At 38.8% G+C, this 19,182-nt stretch overlaps 1 protein-coding gene across 1 annotated transcript; it reads right to left on the reverse strand.

Annotated features, from left to right (window-relative positions):
* Positions 1–13,859: 13,859 nt before the first annotated feature.
* Positions 13,860–14,823, reverse strand: LOC138874847 (uncharacterized). Its single transcript, XM_070153633.1, has 2 exons — positions 14,219–14,823; positions 13,860–13,929 (listed from the first exon to the last, which is right to left on the reverse strand). Exons 1-2 carry the CDS (start codon positions 14,821–14,823, stop codon positions 13,860–13,862), a joined length of 675 nt encoding a protein of 224 aa, XP_070009734.1.
* Positions 14,824–19,182: the final 4,359 nt, after the last annotated feature.

Genomic DNA, 19,182 nt, shown 5'->3' on the forward strand with positions numbered 1-19,182 from the left:
GTTGATTTGCCTTCCACTTTCAAGTCACTCTATCAGAACTAAGTCCATGTAGTTAGAAATATGCCTTCTTTACTGCCTGGGCAGTAGGTACTTGTTGACAAACTCAAAGAGGACTTCATGATGTGGCTTCATTTCACTCTTGTGCACAAACTTAGCCTCATTCACTTCTTCAACATCACAGAATCTCCAAGTGATTTCAAGGGCAGGAAGAAGGGAATCCAGACTTGGCCATCTTTGCCTGGTGTAGTCAACATATCCCTCTGCAGGGATGTCAGGAATCTCTCCCAGCTTCTCCGCATCGAAGGTCACTTGAACTCCTTTTACTTGGCTGGTGACTCTGCCATCTTTGACCTCAGCATTTACTATGAATTCAATGATCTCATTCCTGGCTAGCCTTCCATCCATCTGAAGGACCATGTTCTTCCATCCCCGAACAGCTAGGGCATCAACCAAACGAACCATTCCTGGCTCCACTAAGTCTTTCAGCAATCTTCCCTTCAAAATTTTTCTTTTGCCAAACTTGGCCAGCTTATCTTGTTCACCATCAGACTCACTTTCTTCTTCACCACTCCATTCTTCATTTTCAGAAACTCTAACTTGTTTGCTTTTCACTGCAGGCCTTGTCCTCTTGGCTAATGAAGGTTTAGCAGCCTTAGACACAGATGAAGACTTCTTGGAGGAAGTCTTGGTCTTTTTGGGCATGGGGGTCTGAACCTCCATTGTTGTATGGTCCTCCTGATGGACCTGTTCCATCTCCTCAACATCAACAGCTTCAGAGGACTCTGCAACCTTACATTTTCCTTTATCCATCCTCTTCTTCTTACTTTCAGCCAATGCCTTTTGTAGTTCACTCTCACTATGTTTCACCCTACTCCTTGTGTCTCTTCCCTTTGGCAAGGGAATTTCAGTAGTTGTTGGGGAGGAAGCCTTTCATTTCTTTGAAGGTTTTGTAGTACTGGGGAATTTTGGTGTTGGAGTTCTCATTTTCTTTTGATCATAACTAGAACCTGCTTTCATCAGAAGGTCTGCTAGGATCTCCTCAATAGATGAACCAGGTTCATCTGCCTGTGAACTTAGATTAACCAACCCTTTAGCAGCCTCCCCTGAACCGCTTCCCCTGACTTCTTGCCACTTTTTTCCCCAGTTGCATGTTCAACCCCACAGATAGCTGGTACCATCAATTCAGAAGTGGGTGAAGAACCAGCCACTCCTTCCCCTTTTCCCCTTACATCAACACATACACCCTCTCTCTCTTTTTCTTTTTCATCTTTCTTTTTACCTCCTCTTCTTCCCAATTCAGGCAATTTCACATTCCTGACAGACCCAACCAAAACAAACCTATTTTCTAAATTTTCAGCCAAAGTAGAACTTACCTTAAAAGGGGAGTTTTGAGCATTCTCAAAGTCAGAAGACCCAGTTCCTTCCCCCTTACTCGTCGATTTGAACGAATTTTCTAAGTTCTTAGACTCTTGGGCTTGGCTTGACTTCAATTTCTCATTCAATTTCTTTGAAAGAGCACCAGTTGCCACTGTTTTCCGAGCAAACATTTTTACTCGCCTTCTCCTAGGTTGAGTGGTTGTACTGGGTGGAGGTGGTATGGAGGAACCAGAAGGGGAGGGTGGTGGAGGCATGCCTAGATTATCTTGAGGGTTCGACATTGTTACTGACTTCTTGAGAGAGTTTGTGACTTAGGCTTTTGGAAGAGAGAACAATTGAGAGTGAAATAGATTTTTGACGGTTTGGAATAGTGAGGGTGGCAGAGGGTGATGATGGGTATTTAAAGAAATAGACCTATTTAATGACTAACGGTAGCTTTTAGCAGTCAATTAGAGGTCTAATCAACCTAAAATTTCAGGTTGAAAGAATGATTAAGTTTCCCTAGATTTTAGGCATTTTATGTGGTGAGAATTCTAGTAGATACAGAACTAGTTCAAAAAGTAAACAGGTAGGAATTTTTGATCTTTTTGAACATAGGTAGGACTCTGCTCATGATTTAAATATTTATATTTCTAATTGTGCAAAGTATAGAAAACATACCTCATTTGTCAGATGACCAATACTGATGGACCAGGTTCTTCATTTAGAATTCTCTTGATCATGCCTCAATTTACCATAATAGAGAAAATTTGTTAGAGATTAGTGACTCATATCTACACATGTCACGGGAGTATACTATTTACAGTATGAAACTGATTAAAAATTAATCTACGTATTTACACAAGTTCCAGATTTCCTAAACAAATTTTTTTTTTCAATTTTTTTCCTCATTTTTTAGTGTACATTCTAAGCTGGTCCCATTAGGTGATCTTAATCATCCCTAATTCCAACATGTTTCTTTCAAAGATTTCTCTACTCAGTGCTTTAGTAAATATGTCAGCAATTTGCTTATCAATAGCACAAAATTCTATAGTAATCAATCTTTTCTCATAGTTGTCCCTTGAGAAGTGATGTCTAACATCTATGTGCTTAGTCCTCTTATGATGAACTGGGTTCTTTGTCATACTTATAGCACTAGTGTTATCACAAAAGATAGGGATGCAACCAACTTCAATGCCAAAATCTATTAGTTGTTGTTTGATCCACAACAGTTAAGCACAACAAGAGGCAGTATCAACATATTCAGCCTCGGCAGTGGATAAGGCCACTGAATTCTGCTTTTTAGTGGCCCATGATACCAGACATGAACCAAGAAAATGAGCCATACTTGAGGTGTTTTTCCTATCCACAAGGAAACCTGCATAGTCAGCATCAGCATATCCTACTAGATTAAAGTTGCTACTTTTAGGGTACCAAAGAAAAAGATCAGTAGTGCCTTTCAAATATCTCTGTATCCTCTTGACAACAGTCAAATGGAATTCCTTAAGATTTTCTTGAAAACAAGCACAAAGCCCTACACTGAAAACTATGTCAGGTCTGCTAGTAGTAAGATACAAAAGTGAGCCAATCATACCCCTATACAACTTCTGATCAACAGATGAACCAGGTTCATCTATATCTAATTTAGTAGCTATTGCAATGGGTGTGTTTATTTCTTTTGATTCATCCATTTTAAACTTCCTAATCAACTTCTTTGCATATTTTTGCTAATTGTCATGGTTCTATTTGGGGTTTGTTTGATATGTAAGCCTAAGAAAAAGTTAAGCTCACCTATCATACTCATTTCAAATTCACTCCCCATTAATTTGGAAAATTCCTTACTCAGTTTGTCAGTGGTTGCCCCAAAAATTATGTCATCAATATATATTTATGCTACAAGAAAATCCTTACCTTTTTCCCTCATGAGTAGAGTACTATCAATTTTACCTCTCTTGTAGCCATGTTCAAGCGGGAATTTGGACAGTCGTTCATACCATGCTCTAGGAGCCCGCTTGAGTCCATAGAAAGCTTTGTCTAATTTGTACACATGTTTCGGACACTCCTTTATCTCAAACCCTGGAGGTTGTTTGACAAACACTTCTTTTTTTTGTTAGCCATTTAGGAAGGCACTTTTGACATCCATCTGATGAAGAGTAAATTCCATGTGTGTTGCAAAGGCTATGAGGAGTCTTATTGCCTCCAGCCTTGCAACTGGAGCAAAGGTCTCATCATAATCTATGCCCTCCTCTTAGCTATGACCTTGGACCACCAGCCTTGCCTTATTCTTTGTAACTGTTCCATCTTCATCAAGCTTGTTTCTGAAGACACATTTAGTGTCAATTACTGATCTATCATTGGGTCTTGGAACTAGATGCCAAACTTGACTTCTTTCAAACTAATTGAGTTCATCTTGCATTGTATTTACCCAATCTGCATCTTGCAAAGCCTCAACAACATTTTTAGGTTCAATAAGAGATAAAAAAGCATCAAAAGCACACAAATTCTTTAATTGTGATCTAATTTTAACTCCAGATGTTGGATCAGTAATTATATTCTCAATGGGATGAGAACTTTGATACTTATAAGGTTTCACAACCAATTGGTTTTTGTTTGATGTTTCTCCTATGGTCTGTTGCTGAGGAACAGGCTCATTGACAAGTTCCATTAGGGGATTGGTTTCAGTTCTTCTTTGTTTAGTTCTCCCTGTCAGGTGCCCTGGATGGAGGAACATGTTCCATTACCTGTTCCTTCTTTTGGTGCATCTTCAGGTTGAGCTGTGATTTCACTCAATTCTTTTACCAGCCCAATAGCTTAATCTTCATGTTCCTGTCTCTCAGAAAGAATGTTAGTTTTGTCAAAAAATACATTTACTTTCTTCTACACACAAAGTTCTTTTGTTGTACACTTTATAAGCTTTACTATGTGAAGAATATCCCAAGAATACTCCCTCATCACTTTTGGGATCAAACTTACCTAGGGAATCCTTTCCATTATTGTGCACAAAACACTTGCATCCAAATGCCCTAAGATGGGATATATTTGGTTTTCTCCCTTTAAGTAACTCATAAGGAGTCTTCTCTACAAGATGTCTAGTCATACATCTATTAATGATGTAACATGAAGTATTTACAGCCTCTGCCCAGAAGTTATGGGGCAGTTTATTAGAAAGAAGCATAGTCCTGACTATATCTTCAAGAGTCCTATTCTTTCTTTTAACTACTCCATTTTGCTGAGGAGTCCTAGGGGCAGAGAAATTATGATCTATACCATGCTCATCACAAAATTTAGCAAACTTAGCATTTTCAAATTTAGTTCTATGATCAGACCTAATTGATGCAAGTTGATTACCTAGTTGTTTCTGAGTTTTTCTAACAAAGGCAGTAAATATGCCAAATGCTTCATCCTTAGATGTTAAAACAATACCCAAGTAAACCTAGAATAATCATCAACTAGTACCATCACATATTTCTTACCACCTCTGCTCAATGTTCCCATTGGACCACAGAGATCCATATGAACCAATTCTATCATCCTGGTTGTGCTTACCATTTTCTTGCTTTTAAAAGATGATCTTACCTGCTTCCCCCTTGCACAGGCCTCACAAACTATGTCTTCCTTGAACTTGATGTTAGGTAATCCTACCACCAGTTCCTTGGAGACTAATTTGTTGAGTTGATTCAGACTTGCATGACCAAGTCTTTTGTGCCACAGAAGGGGATCATTGTCCAACACACTCATGCAAGTGAGTTCATTTTCAGAAAGAGTGGACAAATCTACAATGTAAATATTGTTAACTATTTTTCCCTATTGAAAAGCTATGGTACTTTGAGTTTTGATGATTTGCCAAACAGTCTTGAGGAACGAGTTGTGATCAATTCCTTAGGTTCGGCTCTCATGAGGAATATGGCTGATTCGTAGGGGGAACAATGTAGAGATATGGTTCTCAAGGGGAATATCAATTCTACGTTTGTCATCATCAAAAAGGGGAAAATTGATAGGTTTTCAATATCTTTGCCTTTTGTTTCGATGATCTAACAAACTTAATGCCAAGAACCAGATAGGGAACCTGACTCACTTGGATTTCACTGCAACTAACGGATTCCAGCCAAATGTGAACTTGCTACAACTTCAGGAGGTAGGAACCCAGACAAGGACCTGATACTCTTGTGGGTTCCTCACGACAGTACAAAGTCAATTGGACACAACTGGAAATGAAGATTCTGCCGTACTGCACTGCTTCCAGTGCCCACTCATTCTCCGGTCAACTAAAGTACAATGATTCAAGTTACTCAACTCAATATAATCTAGGCAGTGTGCACAAGTACCATATCAGGAACCTGATCCCTTAGTGCTCTCCTAATAGAAGTACAAGTCAACTATACAGCTGGAACACAACCGAGTGACTGTCTGCAACTGCACAAAGAGGAACACAACAGGGACCTGGTCCCTTAGGGTTCTCTGACAGAAGTACAAAGTCAACTACAGCTGGAAAGCAACTGCAGAAAGTCACTGCCTACAACAGTACAACAGATAGAGCAACAGACAGTGCAACAGTCACTTTCCATTAAGATTGGACATCACCATTGTGAATTGACATCACTAAGGTAATATCTTGTGTAGTATAAACCTCATGCAAGGCACAAGATTCTAGTTCAATGCTTGCAAAATCAAAAAGGAAAATATTCTCTCAAGTGTTCAAGAACCTCTCTCAAGAACAAAGCTGTTGCAACCTCAAGGACCTGATCCAAGATCGAAGATATCTTAAGTCCTTAGGTTTGTAGAGTCTTTGTAATTTGTTCTTCATTGTAACTCCTATCCAACTTTCTTAGAAGCATTGATTAGGTTGAGTCATAAGAAAAAGCCTTTGTAACCATAGTGTGACAAGTGGCTTGTGGTGGAAACATCACAAGTTAGTCAAAGCCTTTGTAACCGTAGTGTGACAAAGTGCTTTGTGGAGGAAATACCACAAGTTAGTCAAATTCTTTGTAACTATGATAGTTGTAAAGTGGCTTGTAATAAGGAGATTGCAAGTTAGTGAAGTAAAAGCCTACAGGTGTAGGTCGTGGTTTTTTGATCCCCTTGTTTGGGATTTTTCCACGTAAAAATTCTCAACCTTATTTACATTCAGCTTTACTAGCATTCACTGCAGAACCAGATAAGGAACCAGGTACTCTACTATTTGGTGGACTCACACAAACTTATCATTGTACCAAACTGATATAGGACCAGATCGTTATATAGTTTGGTTCATCAGTACTTTCAGAGGAAACACATAGAGAACCCGGTTCTCTATACAGTCTGGTGGACGCACAGTCTCTAACAAGTGGTATCAGAGTAGGTTCTTCCTATCAGGCTAACACCTAGGAAGGATCCTCATGTCTGCTCCACCAACTCTTGAAAGGAGAAAACCAAAGAAGGAAAAGTATCGGGTACTTAAAGCTTCTAACAATGATTCGAGTGAGAAAGACAGTTACATAGCTTACTTAACCAAAAGGTTTCAGAAGATGATCAGAAGAAATGGAGAAGTGGTAAAAAGGGACAGCTCTAACAAATCAAAGAACGATGATCTTTGCTACAAGTGCAGAAAGGGTGGACACTTCATGAAACATTGTCCTCTCTTGAAGCAATAATTCTCCAAGAACTTCAAGAGAAACAGATCTTCAAAATATGAGTCAATTTTTGCACTCATGACCAAATGTGATGATGATGATAAGGACAAAGAGGAAGATGAGGTAAGTTTTCTTGATGTTCAAAGAAATTTGAAAACTTACTCTAAGAAAAAATTTATGTCCTTAGCAAATATGTTGATTGATGCCTTTCACAACCTTATTAATGAGAAGAATTCTTTAATGGAAGAAATTGGTGGCATTGAACAAGAGAGGGATTATATGAGAGTTTCCATTGTAGACTTAGAGGAAACCATTGAGAGTATGAAGAAATAAAAGAAGTTTTTAACTGAGACTAATGCTAACATTGAGCACGAGAGAGATGACCTATTGGCGGTAGTTGTAAACTTAAAGGGAACAATTGGGGAACTTAAAATGAAAAGTAGGCCTGAGAATTCTGAAAAGGGAAAGGAAGCTGCAAGTGAGGCACACATTAAGCTTGAAAGTGAGTTGAAGTCAGTGAAGTCTAGTCTGTGCACTGAGCTTGAGAGAAAGAAACAACTTCAGGAAGAACTAGGAAGAGTGAAAAGTGATCTTGAAAAATCACTTAAGTGGACCTGGTCCTCTGATGCTATCACTACCTTGTACATAAACAATGGGGGAAACAGGCAGGGAATCAAGTTCCAAAGGGAAAAGATTCCCTACAACCCTTATAGCAAGTACGTCACTGTACCTGACAATTGTCTTTGCACTCACTGTGGCAATACTAGACACTTTAAAGAAAATTGTAAGGTCAGAATTCAGTCGTTGCAGAAAAATAAGGTTTTTGCTGAAAAAGTAACTGCTGCTACGGAACCTGGTCCTTCACGCAAAAAACGTATAATGCCTACTTGGACCAAAATAACCCTTATTCACCTCTTTTCTCATTGCAAGGACTCCTATAAAGTTAAAATTCAGTTGTTGCTGAACAATAAAGTTTTTGTTGAAAAGAGGCATATTGATGAGGAACATGGTTCCCAGAAAAGAAAATATTTGTTGCCTGCATGGGCAAAAAGAAGTCTGATCCACCCGTTCTATCATTACAAGGGACCCAAACTTGTTTGGGTTCCTAAATCTAACTCTTGATTTTCTAGTGCATGGAACAATGAAAGGGAGCAACCTACAATGGTACATGGATAGCGGCTGCTTAGAGCATATGACTGGAAGTACAAATGAACTCCTTTCACTTAAGGCCCTGCAAGGAGAGAGTGTACCCTTTGGAAATAACTAAAAGGGGTACACTCTAGAAGTAGAAAGGATTGGGATGTCACTCACTCACTCAACTGAAAACGTGCACTCTATCAATGGCCTAAAGTAAAGTCTCTTGAGTGTTTCTCATATATGTGACAAGGGAAATAAAGTGGAATTCTTGTCCAAGATATGCACAGTCACAAATCTTGTGACTAGTGAGGTGGTGTTGTGGCCAAAAGATACAAGAATGTCTACAATGCTGAATTTAAGTCGTAGCATGGTGGTGATCTAACATGCCTAAGTGTCATTAATGATGATGCTGAATTAAGGTGAAGATGACTGGGCATGTGAGTTTCTACTTGTTGAACAAGTTGGTTATGGAGGACCTGGTTCATGGGCTGAAGCAGTCAACACTGCTTGCTACTTAACAAATGCATGATCAGGTCCCTCCTCAAGAAGTCTCTCTATGAACTGCTCAATGGGAGAAAAGCCAAGTTGACCTACCTGAGAGCCTTTGGATGCAAATGTTTTGTTCTCAACAATGATGGAAAAAGGGTCACAAAACCAAACAGATAAAGATGGAGAATTCACAAATGCTCCTGGTAAAGCTATAGATATTGCAAATGGAAAGACTGATTTGATGAGTCAAGTCAAGCAGAAGGATGAAGGAGATGCGGTAGAATCTCCAAAATGGCATAGAGGAACCTGGTCCCTCGATGATTGGCTATGTTAAGAAGGAAAGGTACAATTCTAAATAGTGTTTTTCGGTGATATCTAACTCAAATCTATACTATTACACGTATACACATACGGCAGTTTCAGGACAAAAATAAGTAAGAGTGACTTTGCACTTCTAGGAGTCTTTGCTCAAAATTTTCAAAAACCGTCAAGGAACCTGGTTCCTATGACTCAAGTTTGTAGTCTCTTCATTACTTATATGCCTTTTTAGCTACTGAAGTGATATGCAATTAATTTGTTTCTGCCTTTATCCTTCCTCTCATTCTACCTTTTGAAGTCCAAAATGTTAAACCTTTCTGAACTGACCCGCTACCCCAAAAAGGAACTTTTCTATCTTACACCCAAATAAAATCTATTCTTTTTCTTCAAAACCAAAATCAACCTTGTCTCAAAATAATCATTCTTTCAAAATATTCCAGGAGTGAACCCAACTCTCTCACTTTCCAAAACAAAAACCTAACTCCATCAGAATCAAAACCCCAATAAGTCTTTGGTAGATTTTGATAAAAGATTAACTGAAAGGGAACATGGTAGATCTAATATTCTAGAGCGTGAGGCTGAAGTTGTGGTTGGATTTGTGGAAGTCTTGAAGGATAGAGAAAGTGGTAAATGTGAGGACTAAATTAGGGACCTAATCCCACAAGTCCTTCTCATGAAGTCAATTTTAATGATGATCTCTTTCTCTTTGAGTTATGTGTTTAAACGAACTTCTGTTCCAGTAAAGAGGATTGAGAAAAGTAGGCTGATTGATGATGAAGTGGTGTAACCTACTGATGTGGTGACTGTGGAAAATAGAGAATGAAGTGAAATAAAATCTCCTTTTGTGAGAAAGAATTAAAATTAAAAAAATGGAGAAAAGAAAGTTGGCTGAGAAAGATGCAGCAGATGATAAAGGTAAACAGATTGAGAAGATGAAGAGGGAGACATGGCTGCTCAGGGATAGAAAGGGTAGTGTAAGGGAGGAACCTGGTTCATTACAGAAGAAAAAGGTTGAGCTGTTAGGTTTGGAGGGAGAAGACGTTGAAGTCTCAAAAGGTGCTATAAGGAAGAGTGTTGACTCTAATACCGCTGAAAAATGGAGGAACTTCTCGACATTGTTGAGTTCCAAAAATTGGAATCACCTTTTTGTTCCTACAAGTCCCAATGTTTCTGAAGAAGAAGTAAACACTTCTATGTTTTATGTGATACTATGATGCTATATGTGCATAGGACTGAGTCTGATCTTGATGAGACAAAGCTTGGGGAGATTCTTGGTGATCTGATTGATGGCTCAACATACTCAGATAGGTTGAGAACCTGGTCCTCGAGGACTTTTTGACAGAATAGAATGCTAAGTTGAAGGGTGAGAATGAAAGATTGAGGAAACAGGTAGAGTAACTGAGAGATAAAATGATCATTGATAAAAGGAGAGTAAATGAACGAATGGACAAACTCATCATGGCCTTAGCCCCTTACTTTTCCTCCTGCCCAGTGATCCGTGTCTTTCACTCCTTCCAAATTCCCTTGAATTCTTATCCTCTTTTGATCCCTATATTTGATGTTAAGTGGTTTAAATTGTCATATTATGTATTGTTGAAGGTACTATGCTTTTATTATAATTACTCCACTATGGGCAATCACTCTATTTTGTGCATTGACATTCACTTGTTGTTTTTGTTATTATTTATGTTGTGTTGCCCAAGTGGCCTGAGTTAATGTTGCTGAACTTCTTTTTGGTGGTACTTCTTCTATTATTCTTTTCGATGATGCCAAAAGGGGGAAGTAATATAGGTGTCCACATGGGGGAGGAACAGAATCGAATTGATATATGTGTTGTGCATGAAAGATGGTTCTGCTTCGCAGGGGGAACGTGTTGATAATATGTTGATTATAGGTCTGATCCACATGGAAACATGTGAGGAATATAGTTCTCAAGAGGAATAATAATTTTAGGTTTATCATTATTAAAAAAGGGGAAATTGATCTAAGTTACTCTATGTCATATTTTGATGATGACAAACGTTCTCAACATACTGGGTACGGACCGGATGTGATCAGTGCAGATAAGTAACCTCATTCTCAAGGGGGAATAAATCTAGGTCTCAACATACTGGGTACAGATCGGATGTGATTAGTGCAGATAAGGAACCTGATTCTCAAGGGGAATAATTATGGGTTTGTCATTCATCAAAAAGGGGGAAATTGATAAGCTATGGTACTTTGAGTTTTGATGATTTGCCAAACAATCTTGAGGAACCAGTTGTGATCAGTTCCTTAGGTTCAGTTCTCGTGAGGAATATGGCTGATTCGTAGGGGGGACAATGTGGAGATCTGGTTCTCAGGGGGAATATCAATTCTAAGTTTGTCGTCATCAAAAAGGGGGGAAATTGATAGGTTTTCAATATCTTTGCCTTGTGTTTTGATGATATAACAAACTTAATATCAAGAACCAGATAGGGAACCTGACTCAACTGGATTTCACTGCAACTAACGGATTCTAGCCAAATGTAAACTTGCTACAGCTTTAAGAGGTAGGAACCCAGACAAGGACCTGATACTCTTGTGGGTTCCTCATGGTAGTACAAAGTCAATTGGACACAGCTGGAAATGAAGATTCTGCCACACTGCACTGTTTCCAGCGCCCACTTATTCTTTGGTCAACTAAAGTACAATGAATCAAGTTATCAACTCAAGACAATCTGGGGAGTGTGCACAAGTACTAGATCAGGAACCTGATCCCTTGGTGCTCCCCTAACAGAAGTACAAGTCAACTATATAGCCGGAACACAATTGAGTGACTATCCGCAACTGTAAAAAGAGGAACACAACAGGGACCTGGTCCCTTAGGGTTCTCTGACAGAAGTACAAAGTCAACTACAGTTGGAAAGTAGACAGAGCAACAGACAGTGCAACAGTCACTTTCCATTGAGATTGGACATCACCATTGTGAATTGACATCACTAAGTAATATCTTGTGTAGTATAAACCTCATGCAAGGCACAAGATTATGGTTCAATGCTTGCAAAATCAAAAAGGAAAATATTCTCTCAAGTGTTCAAGAACCTCTCTCAAGAAAAAAGCTAATGCAACCTCAAGGATTTGTTCCAAGATCGAAGATATCTTAAGTCCTTAGGTTTGTAGAGTATTTGATATTTGTTCTTCATTGTAACTCCTATCCAGTTTTCTTAGAAGTATTGATTAGGTTGAGTCATAAGAAAAAGCCTTTGTAACCATAGTGTGACAAGTGGCTTATGGTGGAAACATCACAAGTTAGTCAAAGCCTTTGTAACTGTAGTGTGACAAAGTGGCTTGTGGTGGAAATACCACAAGTTAGTCAAATTCTTTGTGACTAGGATAGTTATAGAGTGGCTTGTGATGAGAGCATCACAAGCTAATTGAAGTCTTTACAATAGGGTTATTGTAAAGTGGCTTGTAATAGGGAGATTGCAAGTTAGTGAAGTTAAAAGCCTACAGGTGTAGGTCGTGGTTTTTTGATCCCCTTGTGTGGGATTTTTCCACGTAAAAATCCTCGGCCTTATTTGCATTCAGCTTTACTAGCATTCACTGTAGAACCCGATAAAGGACCAGGTACTCTACTATTTGGTGGACTCATACAAACTTAGCACTGTACCAAACTGATATAGGACTAGATTGCTATACAGTTTGGTCCATCAGTACTTTCAGAGGAAACATATAGAAAACCAGGTTCTATATACAGTCTGGTGGACGCACAGTCTCTAACACCTGCAAAACAATCTTGTTAGTGGTAAGATTAATCTTAAAATATTTGGTAGAGGTGAATGCTACCAGGTTACCTCTGTCACATAGTTTTGATACACTGATTAGGCTATATTTCAAGCCATCTATCAAGTAGACATTCTCAATGGAATGTGAGTCTGTCTTACCTATCTTTCCAACCCCAATGATTTCAGCTTTCTTCCTATTTCCAAAGGAGACATTACCTCATTTTAGGTCCTCACGTGAAAGGAACTGGTTCTTACTTCCAGTCATATGCTTGGAGCAACCACTATCCATGTACCATATTTAGCTATTTCCCTTCACTTGGACCTACAAAACGAAATCAGGGATTAGTCTTAGGAACTCAAACTAGTTTGGGTCCCTTTCTATAGGCAAAGGGGTGAATTAAATTCCTTTTGGCCCATTCAGGTAGCCTATTTTTCTCTTGAACAAAGGTTTTGTTCTTTTGACTGTCCTTTTCTTTTACATTACATTCACTTTTGTAATGACCAGTCTTGCCACAGTGTGTGCATATTTTGTTTTCAGGAAGTGTGATGTATTTGCTTTTAGGATCCCACTTAGGTGCTGGGGTCTCATAGCCAAGTCCTCTCTTGTTGCTACTGTGGTGCTCTTGTAGCCAGGATAATGCATCAGAGGACTTATTCCATTTGCAAGTTCTATCTAGTTCATGTTTCACCTTGCCTAGATCTTCTTTTAGGACTCTTATCTGCTCATCTTTCTTGAACAACTCATCTTTCATTTTTCCTACATTTTCTTCTAAGGTGAGATGTGTGTGATCAGTTTTCTTCTTAACTATTCCTCATTTCAGTTTTAAATTTCCAGATCTAAGTTCTAAGACACTGGTAAGTTCAAGAACCTGGTTCTTCAACTCAACATTTTTACTATCACTTTCACTAGCCCTAAATTCCAGATTTTTGCACTTGGCTTTTAGGATCACACATTCCCTAGACAGTCATTCCTTCTCATTGTTTATGACCTCAGACTCATCAATGAAGTCTAGAAATAATTTAGATAGCCTTTCTTTAGACAAAAATTTAATCATGTCTTTGAGATGAATAACACTTACCTCTTGTTCATCGTCTGATTCTCTAATGGCCATAAATGCTTGTTCATCTCCAGCTTCATCTTCTGAATCCTCATTTGATGTTTCTCCCCAAGCAGCAACCATAGACTTTGTTGATCCTTTGTTCCTTAGTGGTTGAACCTGTTCCTTCTTCCTGTTTCTTCGTTCAGTCCTTTCCTTCTTCCATTCAATTCCCCACTGGGGACAATTCTTGATCATGTGGTCAGTCTTACCACATTTGTAGCATCCCTCGTTGGTTTGTTTTTCAGGAGCCCTTAGTTTGTTGAAGGTTTCACCTCTTAAAGAACCCTTTCCTTTCATTAGATACTTCTTGAAATCCCTTGTGATCATAGCCATTTCATCATCCTCTAAGTTTGCACCTTCAGCTATTCTGAGAGCCATGCTTCTTTCCTTCTTGGGTGCATCCATCTTCATGGTTTGCCTTCTCAGTTCATAGGTAGTGAGATTTCCAATCAGCTCATCCAACTTAAGAGTAGCAATGTTCTTTGATTCCTGAATAGCCGTGATTTTTCTTTCCCAAGTTACTAGCAAGACCCTAGTCAAGATTTTCTCAACCTTGTCTTCTTCAAGGATAATTCTTCCAAGAGACTTAAGTTCATTTGTTAGTGTTGTGAACCTTGTGTACATCTCTTGGAAAGTTTCTCCTTCATTCATGGTATAATTCTTATATTGAGAATATAGCAGTGTTCCTCTTGATCTCTTTACTTGAGGAGTACCTTCATGGACCACTTGTAGAATGTCCCATATCTCCTTAGCAGTGGTACAACTTTTAATCTTGTTGTACTCATCTGGACCTAGTCCACACACAAGCCATTTCTTGGCCTTGGCATTATTTTCCCATTTCTTCAAATCGTCAACAGTACAGTCAGCTCTTGTTTTTGGCACGTCCACTCCTTCAGCATTCTTCTTTGTAATAGCCAGGGGACAATCAGTAACTATGTCCCAGAGTTCATAGTCTTTTCCTATGATGTGGTCTCTCATCATGTTCTTCCACCAGGAATAGTACCGTCCATTAAAGAGTGGGGGCCTAGCAGTGGATTTCCCTTCCCAATTTCCAGGTGGTGCACTCATCTTGATCTGTTCCTAAGGTGTTAGCCTCTTTAAGGATAACCCGCTCTGATACCAATTGATATTTTAGACTTCAATAACACAAGAGGGGGTGATTTGTATGGTACCCAATTTTTGCTTAACTTGATTATAGAAGGACATGATTCTTCTATGTGTTCCAACTACTACTGTTGCGGAATAATAAGTACAGAAAATAAAAAACACAGAGATTTTTACGTGGAAAACACCTGGATCAAAAGGTGAAAAAATCACGACCTATTTTCCAGTAGGATTTTCCCAAACTCTCCACTAAAATCACTGAGCCAAAATCTGCATTTACAAAAACTTTTTTTTAAACCTAGGATTAACTCTAATCCCGCTGTGGCACAGAGCCTCAACTTTTGCGACAACTTCAAGTTAAATCTAACTTGAAAACTTTAAGTACTTAATACAATTGCTTCTATAAAAGTTGAAAGGTACAATGTAAAATCACCTACTATTTGAACTAGAGTAAAAGATAGACACTTGGAACTGGTTCTTCTATCTGGTTCAAGTAGCTTCAGGATTGCATGCTTGAATCACACATAAATTGCTTGCAAAATTGCCTTGCTATTTTGCTCTCAATTCACGCTTAACTTCTGCTTATGTGCATTACCTGTAACACTGATATTTAAGGAGTTAGCAATCAGAGATTGACTACGATACAATTGCTACTCTTCCATGGTTGAAGAGTTCTAGTTGATCTCATACTTTAACTTTATCATTTTCCTAAACTATGTTCTCTTTGTGTAAGAAGTCTTTCTCCCTATCCAATATGCAACTTTTTCAATCATGATTAGGAGATATTACTTTTGATAAGTTAGATTTATCTCCTTCACGTACATCTCACATGTTTGGGTTGATCACGACTGTGCTTCACAAGATGGACATGGTCCATGTTTGAGTTCTTTTGTCAGTTTTCAAAACTTCACATTTACTTGGGCCAACACTTTTCCAGTATCATTGGCCTTCAAGGGCCAACACCCACTCCGCCAAGTTCTCACCATGTACCTCTTCTAGGTTCATCAGGCAAGCTGCTAGGGGGTCTTTTGTATTCAGTGCCTCATCTTCCTCCTCCAAAATCACATCCACATCTTCTATCAGAGAGCAGTTAGAAAACTCACTGGTCGTCGCATAGACTTTTGCACATTGAATGTTATCTCTTGATCGTTCAGTCTCAACTTTAGTTCCCTAGTTTCAATATCAATTAGAGTTCTCCTAGTGTCCAAGAATTGTCTTCCCAATATTATGGGAATCTCCTCATCAACCTGGCAGTCCATAGTGAGAAAATCTAGCGGAAAAGGGCATGGATGTGGGTCTTGCTTTTCCAATGACTAACCTTTTATAGATAGAAAAAGGCATCAAGATTATGCTCGCCTCCAAATCACACAATATTTTTGCAAAAGCATAGCTGCCTATTATGCATGTATTGTGGAACTTCCTGGGTCGGATAGCTTCTCAGCTATGGGTCTTGTCATGACAACATTACATGTCTGAGTTAGTGTAACAGTTGCCAAGTCTTGAAAGTAGAACTTGCGAGACATCAAGTCCTTCATCATTTTTTCATAACCATGCATCTCCCTCAAGGCATCAATCGGTGGAATGTTTACCTAAATCTACTTCAACATCTCCATTAATTTCTTATAATCCTCGTCCTTCTGATATTTGGTCAACCTCTGCGGGAAGGGTGCCGGCGGTCGCTTATTTCTTGTGACTTGAGTTCGATCCTGCTCAGGCACTTTTTCTAGCACCTTATCTTGCACTTTCCTTTGCAACCTCTTTTTCCTTGTTCATTTCCTCCTAGGCTGGCTGGACTCTTACTTCTATTATCTCAGTTGACTCATCTACCTTAATTGGTACTGCCCCGAGTATCTTAGTTGGTCGGCTTTCGCGAGAAATTTCTTGCTCTAGATCAAGATCTCTACCATTTCTCAGACTCACAGCCATCAACTGCTTTGGGCCCTGCTCTTTTGGGTTAACATGTGTGTCCGCAGGTAATGTCCTTTGAGGATGATTGTTAAGGGCCATGGATATTTGCCTTAGTTGAATCTCAATGCCCTTGATAGCTAAGTCGTGTGGTACTACCTTTTCGTGCATTTGGTGTGCCTTTTTTTGCATCTGGTGGACCTTTTCTTCCATTTTCCCACTGGACCCAATGCGTTATTGCAATGTTTCAGCTGGTTTCTGCGTGAAACTTAATATCTCATCAACTTTCTTGGCAATCTTATTGGGTGGGTAGAACTTGTTCAAGAACTGCTTGACTAATTCCTCCGAAGTGTTGATAGAGTTTATGCGGAGTGAATTGAGCCAAGTCTGAGCCTCTCCCGTCATTAAGAATAGAAACAACAACAGTCTTATTGCTTCCAATGTCATAATCGGTTGCCTTTTTGTGACACAAATCGACAGGAAATCTTTTAGATGATACTGTGGATTTTCAATATAAGACCCCGAGAACAGTCCCTTGCTCTGCAACAAATATAGCATGTTGCTTGTAATTTGAAATGATTCCGCATATATCGGAGGGAATGCAATTGCGGTTGCCAGGTTTTTAGCGGTGTGTGCCCAATCATACAAGGCTGCTTCTGGTAGAAGAGGTTCCACACCCTAATTATTCGGGTCATTCACATTGTTTTGGTTGTTTATTATGTCACCCATGTCTAGTTCGATTTGTTCTGTTGAGTTCTATTTTTGTTTGTCTTTCTTGTTTGCTCGATTTAGTGCCATGAAATCTTTCTCAGGGTCCGGTAATGCTTCATACAATTCACCAATTCTTGGGGAGTTTCTAGGCATGCACCTGTAACACACAAGACTATAAACGTTAGAGTTTCAATATAATGAATTTCAAGTCGAGAAAGCTGAATAAACTACAAATTCTAGCAATTATTTTAGCCGTAATTAATAACACCGTGAATTCCCCTACAACGACGCCAAATTTTGATCATTCAACTATGCCTCCTAAGAGGTCTAGCGGTTTGCATATTTAATCTGGTTTACAAGTCCGGAGTCGAATCCCACATGGAATTAACCTACTAATTACAACCAATAGATTCACACGAATTCAAGTAATCAACCTTCAAAAATATTAAATAATGATTTGAATGTTTACTAAGTAAGAGAAAAGTAATTAAAATGCAGTACTAAGTTATAACTAACAGATGAAATGTTGTGGACATGATTTGGAAAAGTCTAGGGTTATAATTTTCCCTATTGTCGGAATCCTTCCCGCTACGTTTTCTATAAATTTGCCTAAGTATTCTCTACCGATTGTGAGTACTTTGGGTGTCCTAATTCTCTTCAAAGTAACTACCATAATTTACTAGACGTATTCTTCCAAACTACGCTAGCTAGCTCTAATTCACCGCTCACTAGGATCGCACGAAAGTTTCGTTATTCCTAATCCCACCTTTAAACCCTCTGTATTGATTCCTCACATATGTTAGGAGTGATATTGTTCAAAAACTACCTAAATATGTACCCTTTTCCAAGCAATACACACTAAATAGGCACAGTCGGCTGAGAGCTCTTCAATCAACCACAATGTAAACGTACTTGAACAAGTAGAGAAAAATCAAAGGCAAATCTATATTAAATGTAGTAGAAAATCATCCCACAATAGGTTCCATCAAACTCTAGATTAGAAAATTTAGCTACTCATAAATGTATCAACAATTATCATAATGTTCAAAGACATTAAACTATAAAGTACAGAGATAAACGGAGGGAAACTCGTTTGATTCTTGCTCCACCGTGCTCTGTAGCCTTTTTCTTCTCCAAAATAGTGTCCCACCCTTGCATCACTCGTTTGGGGAGTATTTATATGTTAGGGCCGAAATCCCTCAGTCTAAATCCGAGTTGGAGTCTTTTAACCAGCGACTTTTAGTTACCGGTCTATAGACCTCGCGAAGCCAGGCATATAGTACGGTCTACCTGGCTAAAGAGTTGGCTCTGCCTGGCCTGTAGCGCGGTAAAACCGGCTATAGAGCTGGCTTTACTTGGTCTGTAGCGCAGTAAGGCAGGCTATAGAGCTGGCTTTATTTGGTCTATAGCACAGTTTGGGTACTTGATGCTTTTGTGCTCTATTTTTGTGCAACTTTCATTTGGCTCTTTCTTCCGATGCTCCTATACATAAAACAACATAATTTAGCTCAAATGTCGCACAATTAATCACTAAACCAACAAAATATAGGGCGAGTAATGTACTATAAATATAACATTTTGGCCGAACATCAAATATCAACACAATTTTTTTTTTCTATTTTATGACAATGTTTATTACTGAATACGGTGTTTATTATTGAATACATGTGACCACATTAAATTTAATACCACCCTTTTATTTAGCAC

The sequence above is a fragment of the Nicotiana sylvestris genome, chromosome 8 (assembly GCF_000393655.2).
Source record: "Nicotiana sylvestris chromosome 8, ASM39365v2, whole genome shotgun sequence".
NCBI lineage: Eukaryota > Viridiplantae > Streptophyta > Magnoliopsida > Solanales > Solanaceae > Nicotiana > Nicotiana sylvestris.